The sequence below is a fragment of the Falco punctatus genome (genome assembly GCF_963210335.1).
Source record: "Falco punctatus genome assembly, chromosome: 12".
Classification (NCBI taxonomy): domain Eukaryota; kingdom Metazoa; phylum Chordata; class Aves; order Falconiformes; family Falconidae; genus Falco; species Falco punctatus.
The window spans coordinates 31,142,713-31,164,175 of NC_137592.1; the positions used below are offsets into that span (position 1 = coordinate 31,142,713).

Genomic DNA, 21,463 nt, shown 5'->3' on the forward strand with positions numbered 1-21,463 from the left:
GCTAAATCTATCCCCTGACAAGACTACTACGTAAGGCCAATTAAGTATTTCTGAGTATTAAAATTATTTAATTCTTGAATTATTTTACGGTCAGTGGTCCCAAATAAAACATAGAGCGAGCTGCTCTGTTTGCTGTGAGGATGGGCGGTGAGGGGTGACCCTGCTGGTTACCTGCACCGTGAGCAGATAAGATGGGCAGTTACCTCTCAATGGAAAGAAGAGATGTCCTCTGGTACTGACTGTTCTTTGCCCTGGGATATTTGCCCTCTGGGCTGTGCAGTGCATTCAGAGCAACAAGATAAAACATTTTTTGGCAAGGGATGGGTCCTTTCTTTCTTTGGAGATGGTGGGTATCATAACACAGTTCATTTATTCAGTCCCTTTGTAACCTGCTAACTGTTTAACATTGCATCGCTTGGTTCAACCCGCTGAAAAATAAACTAGAGAGAGGACAACTTAAAGAATAACATTAAAATTGGCAGAGTGCTCTGACAAAAATAAACAAAAATTACTACCTTTGTGCAAGTTGTTATTTTATGTGCTTTGTCTGGATCCAGTGACAGCAAAATCTTGTGTGCTGAGAAACACACTTAGCAGAATAAATGGTCCCAACCTAGGTTCTGTATTGAGCCCTATCTCAAACCAATCATCCTCACTGAAAAGTGACATCAAATGAGTTGTGAGCAACTGATATTATGTTCTCATAAGATGAGGCCCAAACACGACTCCTGATGCTGCCACATTTTTTAAAAAAGTAGTATTTCAAGTGACAGCTCCTCCAAAGAATAATGATCAAGTGTAAGGACAGAGTCATATCAATGTCATTCTTTCAGGCTGAAGGTGATCTTTATGTCTAAGAAAGCCAAAATCTCGCTGAAGTTCATAATGGTCTATGTCAAGTTGAGGGTTTTAACATCCAGCCTCTGCCCTATCTGCACTTCCAGGATATTATTTTCCCATCACAGAAAAATGTGAGGGGGTTTGAGCATACTGCACTGGGCTTGTCCTAAGAAAGCAGTTTACCTTCTGCTAGGCTAGAAGCACAATATTCCAATCTGATAAATCCACAGATCAATATTTATCATGGCATCCTTATTGGAATGGGCAAAAAGAAAGTATCAAAAGTGTCTACGTTTTTGATTTGTGTCTCAGTCTGCTGGAGCTGTGCTTGATGTGACAGACTCCAAAATCTAGAAAGCACTGCTGCTGTGACAGGTTCAAACTCTCCGTTATCAGAACAGTGCCTGTTACATTATCAGAACAGTGCCGACTCCAAGGTGCAGGCAGATCTGGGAGAGGTGATCGAGCATGATCCACTATGGCAACTTATTTTATCTAAGGTTCTTAAACAGAGTGCTGCAAAAGTCTCAGACAGGGGAAATTAACATAAATAGGGCAGCCAGAAAGGAGCCACACATCCCTGATTTCCCATGCGAGCACCAACTGCTGCTGTAATCCTTAGAAATGAACTTCTGGGGATGATGAAACATCCTTTTTATCCTCTCTGGACTACCTGGAAGCATTCTGAGACCCAATCAGCCATGGGAGAATGACCGCCTCCTCTGAAGGTGCACGGTGGGTCAGGTCGTGTCGGGGTGTCACCACCACAAGTAATGCCCGCTGCACTGAACCAAGCATAGCTTTCGCCAGAGAAATGATACGCATCGTGTGACCAAGGACTGCAAACTATTAATAACGCGTAAACAACCCAAGCAGTCTTCAGTGCACTCGCAGCGTGTGCCAGCTGTCAAGAAAACTGCTTTGAGATGAAAGCAGGTGTAGCTACTGTACGTGTGACTCATCTCTGCTGAGGTGTGTGGCCATACCTTTGGTATTCCAACTGATCGAAAATGTGTCTGGTTTCTCTCTTTAAGCTGAAGAGAGGATATCAGTCTCCTAGTCATTTCAGTACAAGACACATGACTGTATGAAAGAAATTACCATTTTTAATTGTTTTAAAGCAGTTAACAGGAGGGGTTGATCTGAGTAATTGGTTCTAATAATTTTGTGTTTATGCTTAATATTTTGTAAAAGATACATCTGGTAACTGTTAAAAGATACATATAAACACATTCAACTTTGTTCTGTCGACTAGGGTGGCACAGTTCACACGCACATTCATTCAAGTGATCCTGGATTACGTATCATAAAGAAGATGATACATACTCCAACTTGAGTACTATTTCTTACCGTTGCACCACACCTGCTGCTGCTGGGGACTGTGAAGTTGCTCCAGCAGCAGTCCCACCACCGCGTGGGCCTCCAGCCCAACTCGCTGGCCATCTGCACGTGGGTAACGTGAGCTCTGCGTGGTTTGGTGGCATTTCTCTGCAAAATTACACTTGCCCAGGCTGTGGGAAGGGCTGTCTACATTCTCTTTGGATTCTTACCTGCCAGGGGAGAGGCTTCCAGTGGTGGGGCTATACTAAGGGGGAAGTGAGTGCTGTGGGCTTCAGTGCCCTGGGGCAAGTGTGACACAGAAGATATTTAAAGTCCAGGTGAGGGGACTAGATACTGAGAGCCTACCAGAAGGCTAGGGCCATTTCCTCCTGTAGCTTTCCTTTAACAGTAACTCCTACCTTGTGTTTGATGAGTCCAGTTGCCTGATTTAAGGGGTGGATTCTGAGATTTGGGTCCTGATTTAGCCCAAGCAGCCCAGAAGCCAAGCACCTTCAAAAATATGAATCATGATGATATCAAGGTCCCTTTGCAGATTCAGGACTAAATGTGCTTCCATTGGACTCATTGGAAAATAACACTTTGCCACTGGTGCTGGAAGGACTGGACCCATTCCTGTGTAGCAAGCTACCGAGCACCGTGCCTGCGCAAGCCTGCAGAAGTACATAAAAGTGCCTCCTGCTGATAAACTGTCCTAGAAGAAAGTTTAGCATTTTGGATCAAAATTGAGCACAGGGGGATGGATTCTGTCAAATACTTCTCTTATCACTGCAGTCTCCACCACCAGACTTGCACCCTACACAATTTTGCAAACACATGTAGGAGATATTTATTAGCTATCAGCACAAGCAAGATCAGTTTCCATTGCCTGGTGACACTACAATGCTACAAGTGAAATAAAACGCTATTATTACAATAGAATCTACTAATAGTTTATGCTTCCCCTCTGTCTGGTTTTATTTTTCTTTGAAGTGTTAGGCAACTTCTGAAGACAGTGTCTGGAGTTATAACAATGATCCACTTTTTTTTTTTTTTTTTTTTCCTGTCATGGCAAATTCCAAGTCTTTGAGGGCATCCAGTAAAGGAAGAACTTCAAACAATTACAAAGGCTTCTGTAGGTACCAGTTCCTCATGACCTCCAGCTGCAAAAATTTGGGAGGTTCATTAGCTAGTTAGCGTGTGCATTTAAATTCTATCTGAGCATCTGAAAACACTCAATGAGTATCATTAATACCTGAAGTCTCACTGCAACTTGCTAACGGAAAATTAAAACAAACATGGAAAATTACTTTGGGAGTCTAAAAAGACCCCTCGCCCTCCCACCCCACTCTGTTGATTTGGGTAAAAGGGGTCAGCTCTAGTTTAACCATTTCAGAAACTGTGTCCAACAACATTGTGCATGTAGACTTGACAGATAATCTATGGTGCTTGGTTGGGTGGTGTTCCAATATCAGTGTGGCTTTCTGAGAGAAGAGTTTAAGATCACTCAGTGGTCCTGTTATCCTCCTGGATTGATAGCCAAGTACTGACCAGCTTCTCTGCAAACACAGGTTTTCCTCCAGCTACCTCCTGAAAAGTTATCAAACTTTTTCCTGTGGAATGTCTTCAGTGTGGCTCCAGGCTGGTCCAGGATGGCAGGTCCTGGTGAAAGATGGACCTACGACAGGCGGGGGCTAGAGCTGCAGCTGGGGAAAACGCTGATGCTAAGACAGCTATGGAAATTTATTACTTCCCTGTAATGGAGAGGCAGTGCACTGTGCAGCATGCATAAACCTGTATGTATTATATATTTATTTATCTGCATCCATTTACTTACCTGCACTGAAGAGATTTTCTATTCAGATTTGGAGGAAGTTTATTTAATTTGCTATCAACTGCTAAGAAGCACCAAAAAGAAAAAAAAAAAAAAAAAAAAAAAGAAACCACTTACTTTTGTCTTTTCCAGTTTGTAAATGCACAGCAATGACTAGGATAGGTGAAGTTTGCCTCAATCAAAGATCTAAACTTGCTTAAATCAGGAAGCTTTTTTAAATTATATGTAGACCTTGCTCTTAGCTTCTTAATGAGTTCTAATCCATGACTTGGCAGGAAACTGATTCTTGTCCTTGAAATATCCCTTTAAGAAAACACATGAAAACCTTGGTAAAAAGCAAATTCACTTCTGCTCGGCAGTGGATACGTGTTTTAGACTGTCCTACTCATTCTCAGAGTAGCGATTTGGAAGAGATCAGTTGGAAATCTACACTGAAAAGAGAATCCAGGGATAAATTAGGTGTCCCTCCAGGAAATCTAAACTAATATCCATTGTAAACAACAATCAAGTGATGCTAGTCTGGTCTGGGGAAAAAAAAAACCAAACAAATCTCATAACCTTCTGGGTAAGAATTAGCAGGACAGAAGCCATTAGTGCCATATGATACTGGGTTTAGTAGATGCCCAGCAAATGCAACAATTATCCCAGAATACTGTTACAGGATAAAAAAGGCTGATGAAATCACAACAGAAGTTTGCTACATGACACACATCATGGGAAGGCTGCTGTGGAAAAAGCAATAAACACAAAGAGAGAGGCTCACGTGGGGGTACATGTATGAGAAGTTGGGGATATTAGGTTTGGTACTCATTTAGAAGAAAAAGAGATTAAAGAAGACAGGGGTGACATGGTTCAAACTGTGAGAAACAAAAAATAACATTTCCAGAGGTTTAAAAAAACCACAGCCTGAAGAGAAGAAAGGGGCAAGATTACAGGAGGTTAGGGGAGATGTACCTATGTGGAAAGCAATCAGTGTGGGACAGGTTATCAAAGGCAGTGACGGAAGCAGCAGCTATGAATGTATTAAAGAGAGCATCAGTGGGGCTTTTAAAAGGAAACACATTGCACAAACAGTAAACCTTGACTTGTGCCATGCAGGTGAGGAAAGGGAAGAACCAAAGGTGCTCCATCACCACACTAAGGGATACTTGGGAACCTGTCCCCATGGTTCCAGGGTGCAACAGCTGGGGTAGAACATCCCCACATTTCCCTCACTGCTTCACAGACTGTGTCCCTCAGCTCGTGACAGGAGAGTGTGCTCCATTCTCTTAAGAGCAACAGTAAAAATGAGCTGTACAAAATCACCCTGCCCTTCAGCCCGTGTGTTCTTATGGCTGAGACTGATCCAGGATACAGTGTTTGCTGAGGCTGCTCTGCTCTTCATTCTCCAACAAAAGAAAGGAATTTTCCCTAATCAAGGAATTGGACTGACAATATTTGTAATTTTCTCCATGTCCCCTCCAAGGGACAGTTTCCAATTCATGTGTAACAGTACGATGCCAGGACAACATGTTATTTGATCTCTATTACCCAACACGCACAAATTGTTTTTATTTTCATATTAATGCAATACACTGATGCCACGTGAGGGGGAGACCAGGCTTTAACAGCATGTAATAAAGTTCAGACAGTCGCTATGTACATTTACACCTCTGTTCTCTGTCCTAAGAAATGAAATTAATGGCATGGAACGGCTCGGTTTGACCTCCCAGTCTGTACCCCAGGGTGGCCAAGTCTAACAGGTGCATAGGCAGCTAATCAAGCGGTTAGAAAAATGGGTGGTGGGCAAAGGTGATCTTTGTGTCCGTGCTGAGGCTTTGCATCCAGGCTCCGAAGGAAGCAACCGGACCATGAACGGTGGCAGCAGGGGAGCAAACAGACGCCGCTCCACTGCCCCGGGCTGGGGCCACGGCTGCTGCCAGCAGGGCAAGGCAGCCTGGGGGAGTCGGAAACACTCGGAACTTCGTCAGGTCGGGCTGACAGAAGCCACGCTGTGGTCCCGAGGTTTCTCTGGTCCTGACCTGTTACTCGTGGGACCTAAAAGCTGATGAGCCATTTTAGGCTATCGATTTCTGACTTAGACACTTGAAGAAGTAATGAGGTTGCAACAAGCAACCTCGGTTGTTTCATGGACTGACTATTGCCCTTAGTGTGCTGCCTAATGAAAACTGTCACCTGGAGTGTATGCTCATGACTCAACAGCTAAACAGCAGTTTTCTGCCTAAATTCATAGACAGCACCACTCATGGCATCGTTAAGAGCCTGTGAAGCTTTACAGGGGCTCAATTCTGAACAAGAGCATGGGAGATGTTTTCTTTGCCTCGTTAGCTAAAAATCTTTACTGAGTCCAAACTGTTATTACACTGGATGGAAATAACAAGTAAATATGAATAGGAATGTCACCTAGACTTAAAAAAACCCAAAATGCTACTGGATTTCTACCCATCTCTAAATAATTTCTTAAGTATTAAAAAATTTTCCGTGAAAATTCTTCTGCTAAAATTTTTTTGGTTTATCCTCACTTTTGCGCATCAACAGAAGTAAGTTAGGGAAAGTGCATTGCGTACTCCGGCGGGGTTTGTTGGTATGTCTGTTAGGGATGGTTATCGATACACCGCTGCAAATCCCTGAACAACAAACACAGACGTCGTGTTGGTGCTTTAGTAACTTATTTCACTGAGACATCACACGCAGACCTCAGCACAGAGGTTCTTCGGGATGTTGCTGTCTAGTTAGAGGCTTGACAAATTAAATAAACATGATGAACAAGATGATAAAGTGGCAGTAGGAAATCAAACCAGAAAGCATCAGTGACTGGGATACATGTTCTTGTATTATTATTGTTTGGCTGCTAGTCATCAGCCTTGACAGCAGCCAGTGCAGAGCAGCAAAGTGCATCTGACTTCTCTTCCAATCACTTCTCCTTCCCACTGGGAGTCTCTGTTGGATTAGCAAAAATACTGACCAGCTGATGAGGTTTGAAAGGCACATACAGAAATAGCAAGAAATGGCTGGTGGAGCAGAAACCAGAGAGGGGTAGACTGATCAGCGAGAAAAGGTTTCCCTGTGCTTATATCGAACCTGATCTCTGGCTGTGCCGCGGGGGCTCGGCTGCCCAGCCACGGGTCTGCTGGAGCTCTCCTGCAGCTGCCTGGCATGGGCTTCCCGTGAAAGACAAATTGCAAGGGTAGGATGGATCACAGACATACCTTGCCCTGCGTCTGAGTCAGGATGCTGTGAGAGAACTCCTAAGGACTTCACTAAAAGCTGGTGTAAGCCACTACAACTCCGGGAGCACCAGGAGATGATTAAATTAAACGCTACGGATGAAAATTGAAGCTATGAAACTCCAAGTTGGAAATACAGTGTATTTCTGTATAGAAGGAATATATATAGGTGTGGGAGTAATTAGCTATTTGATTTACTTGCCTACTGTCAGCGCTGAAATCCTTTAACTCAAAACTTGATGTCTTTCCAAAAGAGAAATTCTAATTCAGCCAAGAGCTGCAAACCCGAGAGAGGAATTGATTTGTGAACCTGTGTAGCCTGCACAAGGGCTAGGATGGTGCTTTCTGACATCGCCCTTTGTGTCTGTGGCTCTTTCACCTTATTTCAGTATGTGGAATGACAAAACAGAAGTTGGCATTCAGTGACTGTAGAGCACTGGTTCAGGAAGATCAGGAGTTAAAACATTCTGACGCTCATTCTGATGAAACGTGGCAGTCAGTGACACAAATCTGATTGCAACAACACTATTTGTCCCAGCAAAGATATGATTATGGGTCAGTCATTCCTGTGAGTGAAAGCATATTCCTGATGTAGTCTGCAGTGACAGATGAGTAAGAAGGCTCTTCTTTCATGATCTCAGTCAGGATAAAAAGGAAATTTCCCATCTATAGAATAGTGGATGTATTGGTAACGGAACAGAAAACTTCTTACAGAAATAACCTGGTGTTAGAAATTGAACTATCAAACAAATCTGAACTACAGCCAAATCCATTTTATAAACCTCCAGAATACGACTGAGAAAGCCTCTGATGAACTGGTGAGAGTTTTTTTGTCTCACGAGTCACAGAGACTCCCATGTCTCTGTGGCAGCTCTTGTGTGCTGTGGCTCGTGCTCAGAAACACAAGCAGTTGCGGCACTCACAGGCATTTTCAGACCCCATGGCAAGCCGCGGCTTGAAGCGATGGCTCTGAGATCCATGAGCATCCTGCTGCTGAATTCCCTCCTGCTGAGAGCTCACTTCCCAGCTTATCACACACCCAAGGCACTCCGCTGTAACCGCATGAGATATCTCATACCTCTCTCCGCAGGGGATGGGACACCGCTAGTCCTGTAGGGTAGGGGGCTTATCTTCAGAATATTAAGCTTCAGAGATGCAGGGGCAGACCTTCACTGGTAAGCAATTCAGATTTAAGCCACGAGGACCCCCTCACCTAGTCCTGATTTTGCTCAAGCAAAAAACTAACAGCATTTTTCTCTGGGAAAAAAACCCCAAAGTAGAACTACTCTTACAGAACTTAATCAGCTGTGGAGAGGAATCTGGATCTAAACCCTCGGATCTAAATACTCCCAAAAACTTGAGGACAAAGTGGAAACATGGATTTAGACTGAAATTTCAGTTATGGCTTCAACTTTAGTTTTTTTGGTGTTGGTTTATGGGTTTGTTTTTTTTTTTTTATATTCAGAACTACACCCCCGGTTTTGAACTCCAAGGTTTGTGAGATGTTGAAATCCAGACTGGCATTCATATGTTCTTCTCTGTTCTTTTCTAGGGAGTGACTAATGAGAAAAACAGTATCTGAATGTTACTTACAAAACAACAGGCCCATTGGCTCCTTGGAAGACCTCATCCGGTAATTTTTCCAGGTTGCGATTATCACTTAGATTTCTGAAAAACAATGATATTTATGCTAAAACAATCTGAGATTAAGAAAATAGCTTGCAGCATTTACTACCTTCTGATGATTGCTTTTCAAAATAGTAAACAACAGAGATAGTTACAGCTCATCCAGGCAGGTTCCATTGAATGCATGATTCTCAATTTCCTGAATCCCATTTTTATTCAGCCATCTGCAACAGATAAAAAAAAAAAAAAAAAAAAAAAAAAAGTTGTGTTCTTATTCACGCTTCTTAACTAAAATGTAATCTAAATCAGTGAAAGGGATCTCAAATTTATTTATTTAATAAAAATTAATAATTAATCATTTAATTAATTATTAAATGGATATTCAAATGGTGGCATTTCTATGAATGCTAGGTTGTAAGATCCCATTAGCTGGAGGAAGGCTTTGGAGATGACAGACATGAATGGGGCAGGTGAGCAGGACCTTCGGGGACAATAGCCAGAAGCAGTTTCTGAAGCAAGGGTGGATCTGATGGAGATGCTGCCCTGCTGATGGCTCCCCTGGGAAGGCTGCAGCAAAGTCAGCCAGGCTCTTCCAGGTTAATCCCAGGAAGGGTGAGACCAGGATCTTTTCTACCAGTGCCATTGGTGCCACTTAGTTTTACTTTTTGCAAGATGCTTTTGAAACACAGGGTCATGGCTTAGCCTTTGCCAGTTATTAGAAACAAAAACCAGACCGCTATCTGCAGTGGTCTCATGCCGGCTGGGCAGGCAGGGGTGATGCTGACCGTCAGCGAGCAGGGCAGAAGCATGGCGGGGTGGCGGTGGTGCCAAACTGCCCGGGGAGCAGCGGATTCCTCCTACATCTGCTGCCTCAACAAATTATGCTGCCTGTCTGCTCTTCTGCCCCAGTCCTGCCTCCCCGGGTTCCTTCCCCCAAGAGGAGACACAGGCAGTAAACCTGGAAATTGAAGCTCCTGGGGCTTTCTGCCAAGTTTTTACTGTAGTACATTATCTAATTAACATTTAACGTCCTTCCCTCTCTTCCCTTCACAGTCCTAAAAATTTACATTTGGGTCAGTTATATTTATCATCTTTATGGTGCAATCTTTCACCTCGCTTTAAACGTCACTTTGCAACTCACGCCCTCTCCAAAAGGCAATGACAGGTCTGATTGATGGCAAAAATGGCCTGATTTAATTAAACTGTCAGCAAACCTGGATGTTTGGTTTCTAATCCACACTGAAAGCTGAGCATGCAGGTGACCCACTTGTCTAAGGTCTGAGGTGGTGAGCTAAGGTCAGCATGAAAATCAGTTATGGGTCTGGCTGGAAGAATTATCCTTTTGACCATGACAGGCAGATGTACATAGCTCCACGTCTATAATGTCTGTCAGGTCAGATCAGCAGAACTGTCACCGTCCCCTTTGCTTGCAAGCGCTATTAGACATGAGTGAGCAGGCACAGAGGAGAGACGTGCCCCTGCTTATAATATTTAAAACATTTATTATATTACATTGATCTTGCCCATTCGTAGCTGCCAGGCTGATATATATTAGTACAGTATTAGCACATACTGCGCTCCCTCACTGAACATGATACTGATGTGATGAGATACTAAGGTTGTAAAATCAGAGTCAGTCTTGCCATACAGTGTGGACCGTACACTTCTGTCACCTGGCTAATTGCATTCAAGTAGTAAAAAGAGAAAAAAAGAAAAAAAGAAAAAAAACCCCGACCCTATAATCCCAGTACCTCATAATACCACATATAGACAAGTTTCATTTAAGACAGGTTCTCCCCCCACTTCAGCCAGCATCCTTACTGACTTCACTAACTCTCATGTTAGGAACGAGTGACAATGGAGGCGGAGATGCAGAGCTTGGGCATATGGGCTTTTACTCACCATTTCATGGCTATTACAGTATTTTTAAAAGACACTTAGAAACTCACCCCGTGCAGGAGGCCACTGCCCCTGAGGTACTATGCACCCCCTATTTCAGGGCAGGAAAGCTCTATTTTAGGCTCTAAGTGGCACGCAGACCTGGAAGCAAGGCAAATTACTTCCATAAATTCCTAGTATTATTTTTACCAAACGTATCCATAGTTCCAGCCTGTGCTGATCCCTTGCACAGTACAAGGTCACATGCAGTCCAAATTACTGGCTTAAATATACGTGGGGCCTGCCATGACTAAACCTGCTAAAATTGTGCCTCCCTAGAATACGGGAGTTTAATGGGTCCTGGGTGTTTTTAATGCCATCTTGACATGCCTGGTTTCACAAAAGGAGGTTGCTGTACCAGTAGCTTTCTATTGCATTGCATAGTGGCTCCAGCTTTTTATAGAAACCCAGCAGATTTGGGTCTAAACTGCGGTAAGTTCACCACGGCACAAGGAAAGCCTGATAAGGGACCGTCAAAAAGCACACGTAGGGCCTCTGCCCAAGGGACAGCTACACTGAGCCGGTGGGTGGTGGCACAGCTCTTGCTGCTCCTGCACGCACCAGTAGGCGTGGGGAGCCCCTGGCAGTGGGGCTGTTGCAGAGGCAGAGCAAAACAGCTGGAAGAGGACATGGTCCCCATCCCCAGGCCAGTTCTGCTAGCAAACCAGCAGCCTTAAGTCCTCCGAGAGAACTGTCCTTCAGCGCCCAGGCAGTAATCATAGAAGCAATGAGACATCCTGGGGAGAAAGGGGAAGCCAATTTCATGGTGCTCCAGTGGCACAGAGAGGTCAAATCACAGTAAAAATCTGAGATATTTATCTCACGCCTTAGTGGTATTATGGAAACAGATACAGCGCTTGTTGCACAGCACTCTGAAAGCACAAAGTCCCACCTGAGTAGCAAATATCATTGCAGGAGAAAAAGATAAACCAGTGCATTTGGGGTATCATTACTTGAACATATATTTGAGAAAACTGTGCGCGTTTAAAACTTCAGGGAACTTGATGCAGACGGAGGTTGTGCATAACTGATGGGGAAAAAGGTGAGATAACAGCTGAGTGACTTGTTACTGGCCTCTCTTCAAATATTGATGGTCTGACCTTGCTCCCACCAAAATCAACGTAAACGCTATCAATCAATTGGATCTTGCTTGTTTACTTCAGCATACGAGGTAAACTGCACGCACACAGTGGGGAATTTTTCCAGTCTGGCTACTGGCTAGGTGAAACGAAGGCAGTTTGTTAGCCAGCAAACATATATGTTTTGATATACTGACAGAAAGAATCAAAGGAGCCAGTTAGTTCATTAAAATGCATGACTGTTCAAGTCAAATGTAGAGCCATCTAACCATGCAGCTTGAAACTGCATTGTCAACCAGCCTGTGTCAATGCCTTAACACCGTGTACAAATATCCTGCATTTCAGCAGCATCTACATATATTTTGCCTGAGTAATAAATGTTTTTGAATGATGTGTCTGACTGTAAATATTTATGAGTCGTGCCACCCTTTTGAACACAATTTGTATCACATGGAGCTGTTGTTGTAGGTGGAATATGTTTAACCTTGGCATCAGTAATTGCTAAATTTGCTCTATGCTGTGCTTCTCAAATAAAGAGCAGGGCTAGAACACAACAACAACAAAAAAACCCAAACCACAAAACCATTCATTTTTCATGGCAAGGAAAGAGAATACTGAGATTTAAGGGGTAGGGGAGAAGTCTAAAATCTCAAATTGAATTTGGAAGCATATGAAATAGTGCCCATCCCCTGGTTTCCTTGACCCTATTCTGGGAAAGAAATGAGCTAACAAGGAGAATAATGTACTTGCAATGTCTTACTCACAGAATCACGCTTTCAGAACTCAGGCCTGTGAATGAATTTCTTTCAATCGTACGTATATTGATATTGTCTTGAATATCTCTGAAAAATAAAATAAAACAGAAACTACACCGTTTTGTACCTCTGTGACCCTTTCAATATGATGTACTACTTCATTTACTACAAATCAAAATACTACAGTATTTTCTCTTATATTCGATCTGAGGAAGTGTTACAGGCAGAGGGTAATGACTTAAGGTTTGAAGACATTTTTTCACAGCACAAACCTTCCTGATAAAAAACGCCGGAGCACAGCATTTCCAGCACCCCCACACCTTCCTCCCAAATAAGCTGAAGTCATTCAGATGCGTAAAAGCTTGGGTCTCCCAACCCTGAGGCGGATGACATCGTTCCTCCCGCAAGCCTGCTACCCAGAAAATACAAGCCGAGGGGCTGTGAGGCCACCCCTTCCCGCAGCCTCCCTGCCACGAGAAGGGAACACCGTTAGCCTTTTGGGCCTGCTGCAGGGGGTACCTACCAGTCCAGCAGTCACCCCCCTGCCCACGCCAGCAGGATTGCTTATAATCTTTTTCTGACGATGTGGGACCCCTGTCAACGCGGTCTGTTGGGCTGACAAGCAGGAACGGCAGATATACATTCTGTTGCTTGCTCAAAATAGACCACAAATAAGTTAAATAGTATTACTCATGATTTAGACTGGGGATATGGTTGTTTTCACGCTGTTTCTGTTGGAAAGCATGGAACAAAATTAATTATCTGCAAAGCTCAAAATTAAGTGTGGCTCCAGAATTATCTCATGCTGACAGTTGAATGCAGCCACAACTCTGCATTAAGGGACATTTACATAGAGGCCTCGTCCAGCAAACTGAGGGCAGCAGAGGTGGGAATAGGGAGGGAGTACGGCCCCTGTACAGGTGAGGTGTACCCCTCTGCTAAGGACCTGCATGAGCCCTTTATAGACATCAACAACTCATCGAGACCTATCTTTGGGTCTTAAATATTGGCACAAAGGAAGCCAACAGGAATTTTCTTATTGACCTCAGTGAGGCCAGGGTTGGAGCCAAGGTCTAGTTTGGGGCTCCAGCAGTACTGAGGGTTGCTTATTCTTACGGGAAAGTGAGGAGTTTCACGTGCAAAAAACCACAAACCACTCTTGATCAACAGGACACAATATTCAAGTCTAGTTAAGACTAATGATAAACATACAAGTATACTGGAGGAAGGCTCTGTAGCTCCGTGTCTGTTGCATTTACTTGATGGTTTCAGGGAGCCCTGAAGTTCTCAGGGTTATGTATGTCAAGCATATTACAGAAATGTATTTATTTTACATGTGTGTATACTATAGTCAGGCATCCCCCTCTATGTTTTCTATGCATTCTTATTTATATTAATGGTCATTGCTAAGACAATTGCAAGGATTAATTTTTCTGCAGCTTGAAATCTTCTAATCAAAGATGTGAACATGCAGAACTTTGCCTGTGTGTTAACAATAGATCTTGTCGAAAGGATGAGAAGAAATAGCTGGTTATTTCCTGGGTTTTCTGCTTTAAATTATACTAAGAACTGATTGAAAAATGTATATCAAGATATTTTTCAGTGAAAAAAATCAAACTTTTTCTGATGTGTATTTTTCACAGAAGAAAAAGTGCTTTAATAGAAAAACAGCCCTCCTTCCCACAAAATTTTACACAAATATTTTTTTTCCTTGTTGGCACTGGAATTTTCCATTGAAAAAAATATTTTGTTCTCTGAACAGCTTTACTACCAGTGAAAACACATGAGCATAGTAGAGGTATTTTCCCATGGGTTGGTTGTTTTTTTTTTTTTTTTTTTTTTTTTTCCCCACCCCGTGATGTGGCCACCTCTGCACAGAAAACAGCTCTGAGACCAGCAGCTCTTCCCATGCTGGCCAGAGAACTGTCACCAGGTGGCAACAAATTTCCACTGCCACCGGCCTGGTTTGTATTTCAACTGGTGAAAGAGGAGTAAAAGGCTGTTACCCATCCCTTGGGCCATCCAGGTAACGCTCTTAGCAAAGGAAGAGCGGTCTGTAAAGTGGAAATTACAATCCTTTGTAGAAGGGAGACCTAGAGAGAACTGAGACCTTTCGGGCCATATTATCAGCAATGCCTGCAAAATGAAAACCCAGAATGCTACCGTGAAGATAATAAGCAAACACAAGTGGAATCACTTCTTGAAAGGTTTTGTTGGAGCAGGAGGACATTCAGAGGGAACTTTTAAAAAGTGAGAAGCAGATGTTCAAACTTACAGTAGAACTTTCTGGAAAGAGTGCACCTTATGGACAGCAGGTAGAAACCGGAGGCCAGTGTTTGATATTAACCTAAGGGGGAGAGAACAGATTATTTGCTCTGCCCTAGGAACGAAGCAATGATTAACAAAGAAGAAAGAACATTGGACTTCAGATGGCAGCTACAAAAGGCAGAGTTTAGCCAAAAACCCGGGCGTTGCCCATAGGAAACTTGACATCGTAACGTAAAACGGTTTTCCTCCAAAGCACAAGGTGAATTCTGCCCTGCTGAAGTCAAGGGAGAACCCCGCCTTGGGTAATTACACAGTCCCTCCCAATAATCTCAGGAAACTGCCGGTGGTGTTAATTTCCCAGCCATTTTCTAAGAAATCAGCTGCACTGACTGAATTATTTTCAGTTATGAACTATTTTCATAGTAGCTCTTTTAAGATAAAAGTATCAATTCACACATCACAATTTTAACCTTCTACTCTAATAGAGGGTATATTAATTCCACTGGAAATAACAATATTCCCTGAAAGCAAGAGAGAATTAGGATACTTTATTCCCTAGTACCTCAATAGCAAGGAACCGAACGCACGGGAATGTTTCAGCAGTTTGTGTGACTGGAAATGGGCCTGAGCCTCCGTATTTAACTACCTCCACCCTACCACCACGTCGAGCATCACTGGCCTCTGCATTGTGGTCCCCGTCCAGAAAACGCCACCCCAGAAATGCTGACTCTGCAGGACAACCCTGTGCCCACAGCCAGCAAGGAAACATGGTCACAGGTATCCACAGAGCTATACTACACCTAATTTAAGAAAATATTGTCATACGGAGCATCAGCAAGCGCAAGACAAACATGAGATTGCCATCGAGCCGGAGGTGGTTGGTCGCTGCTGGTGTCTGGAAGGAGGGCTGAGCGCTGGAGGTGCAGGAGGAGCTGGGCTGAGCTGGGCTCTGACCAGCTGCAAGCTCTTCCCAGCCACCAAAATATTTCATTCTGATGCTACCAAACAAAGGGAAAATTTTGGTTCTTGAAAGTTGAATTATATCTTTGTATTTTTAATATGTCAGGTAACAGAGGTAGTAGCCTTTCACTGAGAATATTGGTTCCCCAAGGAACGTATTAGTAGTATATGGAAGGTAATTTTGTTCCTAACACTTAAACAGAACAATATTTTTTCATTACTGGATGTGATTTTTTTTTTTTTCCCCAGATTCATTCCTGAATAGTTAGATGGTGGTGAACGGGACTGGTTGAGGCTGGAAAAAAGTAACAGTGTTCATTTGTTGTTTATTATGAACCTAGATTATTTCAGGAGAGCTGCAACCTTTCAGGTTTCGTAATTTGAACACCTCTATGGGACAACCAAATCCTCCATTTGGGCATTCAGGGTGACACACAGGTCCATAAAATAGTCATTCACTTGCATAAGCACTGCTCTGAGCTCCCTGAGGTGGTATCTGGATATCCTCAGATGCTGAAGAGTCAACTTGTTACCCGTCTCATAACAAAAAGCAATGTGTTATATGCAGGAAAAAGAAGTATAGTGAATATTCAAGAAACCAGTTTGGGAGAATTCCTGGCATGTCACGACTGTTTCACCTCACGAGCCAGAGTGGTCTGACATTGCATTAGCTTAAAAATAACAGCTGTCACATGTGACCAGGAAAGCTCTACCAAAATGCCTTTGAAAAACCATTACCTGTAGTTAAATAGAAAGCACGACTATTGATGCAGGTGGATTTCACAAGGCCCTTATTATTTAAAGTACTTCTGCAGTTATATTTTGTAAAAAGAGTTAGCTGAAAAAAATTAGAAGCAATAGAAGAACCTGTAGCTCCCCCCTTACAGTATTTTAAAGTACACTCTCTAAACTCCTGGAGATGTACAGGTTTTTAGTTGAAAGCTGCCTTTAATTTTACATGAGTCATATGCTAAAAATTCATGCAATTTGTTTTATGAGGCCCTTGTTAAATGCGAATTATGGCATGCATTTCCTTTAGTGGGGAAATGAAGAAGCAAACTGCTGCCAAGTTGTGTGCGGCTGTTGCAGGACAGAGAAGACATGAGCAGCTTTCCTTTCTACAGTACTTTCCCAAGAAAACCTCAGTCCTCACGTGGCAGTCATGAAAGGCGGCGGTACTCTAAGGTATGCTATCCCAGCACTGCTCCCAGTGGCAACTTACTCCTGACGTACCAAAATGCCACACTGGTTAGCAGGGCTTCCACCATGCGTGTGTGAAAAAAGACATGCAAGGTGATGCCATAGTCCCGGGCTTTCCAGTAAGCCCAAAGCGTTCAGGGCTCAGTTTGTACTGGTGCCAACCGAACATCATGAGGCGAAGAGGAAAGTGTCTTTGACAAATCCTTATGTATTGAAGAACGTCTACAGGTGGCACAAAGCTCTGATTGCACAGAGGCACAGAACGGTGATTAGGAGCAGGAGAGGATGTTCTTTTAATTAATTGCAGAAAAAAGAAGTAAAAAAAAATAATACTTGGCTAGACTGCAGCCTAGATCTTCCCTCTCTTTTTATTCAACCAGCAAATCTCCAGAGGCCTTTAAGTGGATAATCTTGTTAGAATGTAGATAATCCAATTTACTGAATATCTTTCTTGCAGGACAGTTTTGTCAATATATTTACCATACAATGTATACATCCTTAGGAGCCTCACTTTAAACAAGTGTCCTCTTTAATCTTTGTTATAACCAAGTCCCCCATTGCCATGCATAAACAGCTCGGTAAGAACCTGTTTTTCGGATGGCTGATGGCTGCTTTCCAAAGCATTAATTGTCTTTTCTGAAAAGGCTTACCGCAGTCAGCACTTAAGAAAACATAGCACCATGATCAGTGGAGGAAAAAAAAGAAAAAAAAATCTCACAGAAACTAGTTCCTGGAAGATTCTGGCTGCTTATCTCCAGATGTAGCATCACGTCTGCTCTTTTTTTACACCAAATTGGTAGAAGCTATTCTGACAAAACTGAGAATACAGTTTACCTCATCAATTTATTGTGAGTATTTGCTAAATTGCAAACCCAAGGTAGGCAGAGATAAATACAACATCACTCAGGGAGCATTATTTTTGTGTCCCTTAATCGTGCTGGTTACTTTATCCTGCATGTGAGCCTGACTCCAGCAGGAGATTTCTCTGCCTTACGTGCCCCAACCTCACAGGCTAAGCTGAGCCTGCAATCCACAGCACTCGCTTCTGGGACAAGGTCTTTAAGCGTGAGGCAGCCGTGCAAAAGGAGTGAGGGCAGCCTCACTTCTTTTGATTGAAGAGCCAAGTCCATGCAAAGGGTCATCGATTTTGTGGGCCTCGCTGCATCTGCAGCAAACACAGGTTTGGATTTAGGAACCCTACCAGCTACACGTGTCAGGTCCTCCGCAAAACAGCAACAGGCAGGTATAAGTAGCCACAAGGCTTCAGACTTGGGCTCTGCTCTCCACCATGCACACTATTTTGCAGATAAAACACATGCTTTTGCAACCTCTTTCCCCTCCCCTCCAACAATCCAGTAGTATGCCCTCAAAATTGATCTGGAAGGAGTGTTACGCTTAAATCTTTCTATCTTAAGCTGAGATTGCTTAATGCAGGACATCCATGACACATCCACTGTAAAAAAACACCAAAGGACACAGGTTACACATGAGAACTAATTTTTGAAAGAAAATAGGTTTGAAAAGCCATCACTGCATTATTAAACAGAGACTGCCACAGGTCTCCCTAATGAGAGCCAGATAAATAATCTTGTACCCATGAAAAGGTCAATAAGGTACCATTTTGAAGCGGTCTGGCTCTTTGGCATATATCCAAGAAGACCAATTAACAATTCTCTTCACTTCTTCTAAAAGACTGGTGAGAAAGTAAAGGTTGCATTTTTCTAGAAGGTTTAGAGTATTTGCATTTTTTCAAGCATTTCCCCCCTCTTTAGTGTTTTTGCCATACTGGTAATGATGATGCAGGAGACAAAGGGAGTGGGGTGAGTGGGAAATACATTTGTACCCAAGCTGAAAGAGATAGAAGCATATTAATGTTCAACAGCTAGCAGCTGTAACGAGCCCGTAAAGCTGATGAGAGGACTGACATGGCTAGCCAGAACTTTTTGCCTGCCCATAGATAAGACCTATTGGTTATACAACTATTTTTGAAAGAGCACAGAGGAAACATTGCAAGCAACAAGTTGAAAAAGTCATTAAACTGATGGGCTATGGTGCCCAGGCTCAGTCTCAGGCATTAATACTCATTAATTTTTCTCTTTTTGGGTCTCGCTATACCTCTTTACACTGTGACATGGGGGTGCCCATGCCAGCTGTTCTGACTGGTGGGGTCAGGCCAGGAAGGGCTGCAAAGGTTTACAGCGGGGTCTATGGCAGAAGGGTGGGCCAAGGACCTCTCTGAGTACAGTACAGGCTCCAGCTCTGCTGCCTTGATGTGGACAGTTTGGGAAGCTGGCACGGACACCAGCTGGGAAGAAGATACACAACACGGGCAACAGGAGTACGTCCGAGTGGGACCAGCATCAGGTTTGCTTTTCCACTCACACACAACCCCGCACAGAGTTGGACAGAATCTCCTAGTCTGTTTTGTGATGAGGTATTTATGAAACCACTTGCTATTCCTTCCTAACTTCCAGTAGTTAGTGGGAGAATTTAGGCTGTGACATACAAAGTTTTTTGAGTTTCCCTTCAGGGCCTTAAAATTTTTATCATTTCTCAAGTAGCTGTTGGTAGCATTTCTACCCACACAGGTGCTGAACCCTTTTCTCAATTGTTTTAAACTCTCCCACATGTCTACAACCATTTACTTCTGTATTGTGTAAAAAAACCCAAATCAAAACCACAACAAAAAGAACCCAAAACTAAACACTAAACCCATCAACCCATTAACTCCCCTGAGCATCTTGCCTTATATTTTCACAAACTGACCCTTCCTCGTACGCTCTGGCAAGGTGAATACCAGGACTGGGGTACCTTTACCAGCTGCTATTTTGCAGCCTGGCGTCAAGGTTTCTGCTTTCTCTTTAGCAGTCCTGTTCTTTCAAAAAGTACCACTTTCTGCCTTTTCAAGGGAGAGGTTCTAAAGGGGCAAGTGAGTGAAACAAGGGGATGGAGAAAATAGCAGCCTTTCCTACAGGAACGTGCCTAGAGAGAGCACGAAGGTATGGCTACGTAGGGAGGGTGACCTGAGCATGATGTGACTCAGCATCACGCTCGGCTCGTTGCTAGTTCGAACGCTCCTATGGGGACTTCGTGTCCTGCTCCCGATCCCTGTGGTGTGAATTGATGTAGCTGCAGTGAAGCCAAAAGCGTTGCACTGACTTATACCCCTAGCACAGCCACCTCAAACCTTGTCATTAGCGCAAAAGACACATTTATCTGTTCAGAGACGCAGAGCCACGAAGCTTGCACCTTTTGTACTATTTTTAGTCATACAAGAGGGTTGTGGGTATTTTTTGCCTCCTGGAATGAAGGCACAGAGGGGATGCAGCATAAATCCATTAGTGGAGTAAACACCAAAGATTAATTTTATCAATTTAAATTAGAGAAAAGCTTTGTCACAAGAATGAATGTGAATTAAGTGGCCATGAATAAAATTAGAGGAAATATTCTAGTCACCAAATCATTGCATTTCTGGAAAAGCCTCCCCTGGAAAAAAAAGAGAGAAATTAGGGAACTGTGGAGTGCATCAAGAATGTCAATAAAGCACTTAATTAATGGGATACATGAAGTGGAACCAGTAGGAAATAGGATACAGTAGCCTGGAGAGTCTCTTCCAGTCCTGTATGCCCACAAGAGAGAAAACCTTCAAAAATACTCCAAATATATTTTCCTCTGATTTCATCTGGCTACCAAAACTAGCTAAAGAGGAGTGGGGAATAGTTAGACAAGCAAACCTCTATATTTTTAATCTGTTGCTTCTATAGATCACAGTATTGCTGTTACAGCTGAATTTTTATACAGGTAGTATCTATGAATGTTTGAGTCAATGCATATAGGAGCGTGGAATGACAAAATGTTCAAACAAGGGAGCATCCACTAACATCAAGAGAAAAACTTCCACTACCAGGCATTTAAAGTGGGGATTTACCTGTTCCTCATGACCTATAATTTCTGTGCCCCACATCTAAAAAAATCACTGAAATTAGCGTGTTCATTAGTGCATTCATATTTCTTCTTCTTCTTCAATTTTGTATGAGATCAACGTGCTCTCACACTTTCTACCCACCTGTACACCTGACAACTGTACGACCCATAGCAGCTTGTTCTGGGGACTTTACATGGGGTAAACAAACGCTGTGGTTTTGTTCATAGGTAGACAGAACTACTCAAAGACAGCAGTCACTGCTGAATGACTATGACTTGAAAGGAGAAAGCCGCTGGATTTTTCCTCATCAAGATGCAGGCTTACAGCTTTATCACCCTACTGTTAGGAAAATCTGTGTTTCAGTTATGCACATACAAAAGTTAATCAAGATGCCTGGTGGATTTGATAAAGCAGGTACCAGTCAAAATAATACTGGGGAGAGCAACAATCCTACCACAACTCTAACCCCATATTCCACTTCAATGAGAGTTCAG

The 21,463-nt window shown here is 43.0% G+C and overlaps 1 protein-coding gene across 2 annotated transcripts in view; it reads right to left on the minus strand.

Moving 5' to 3' along the window:
* The window catches only part of FSHR (follicle stimulating hormone receptor), a 109,281-nt gene that overhangs the window by 27,695 nt on the left and 60,123 nt on the right, over nucleotides 1-21,463 (minus strand). For both annotated transcript variants that reach the window (XM_080408145.1, XM_080408144.1), the window contains 5 exons: nucleotides 14,892-14,963; nucleotides 12,626-12,703; nucleotides 9,000-9,068; nucleotides 8,812-8,886; nucleotides 4,109-4,294 (listed from right to left, as the gene is read on the minus strand). In XM_080408145.1, coding sequence (XP_080264271.1) covers nucleotides 4,109-4,294; nucleotides 8,812-8,886; nucleotides 9,000-9,068; nucleotides 12,626-12,703; nucleotides 14,892-14,963 — 480 coding nt within the window. The remainder of the gene's footprint in view (nucleotides 1-4,108; nucleotides 4,295-8,811; nucleotides 8,887-8,999; nucleotides 9,069-12,625; nucleotides 12,704-14,891; nucleotides 14,964-21,463) is intronic.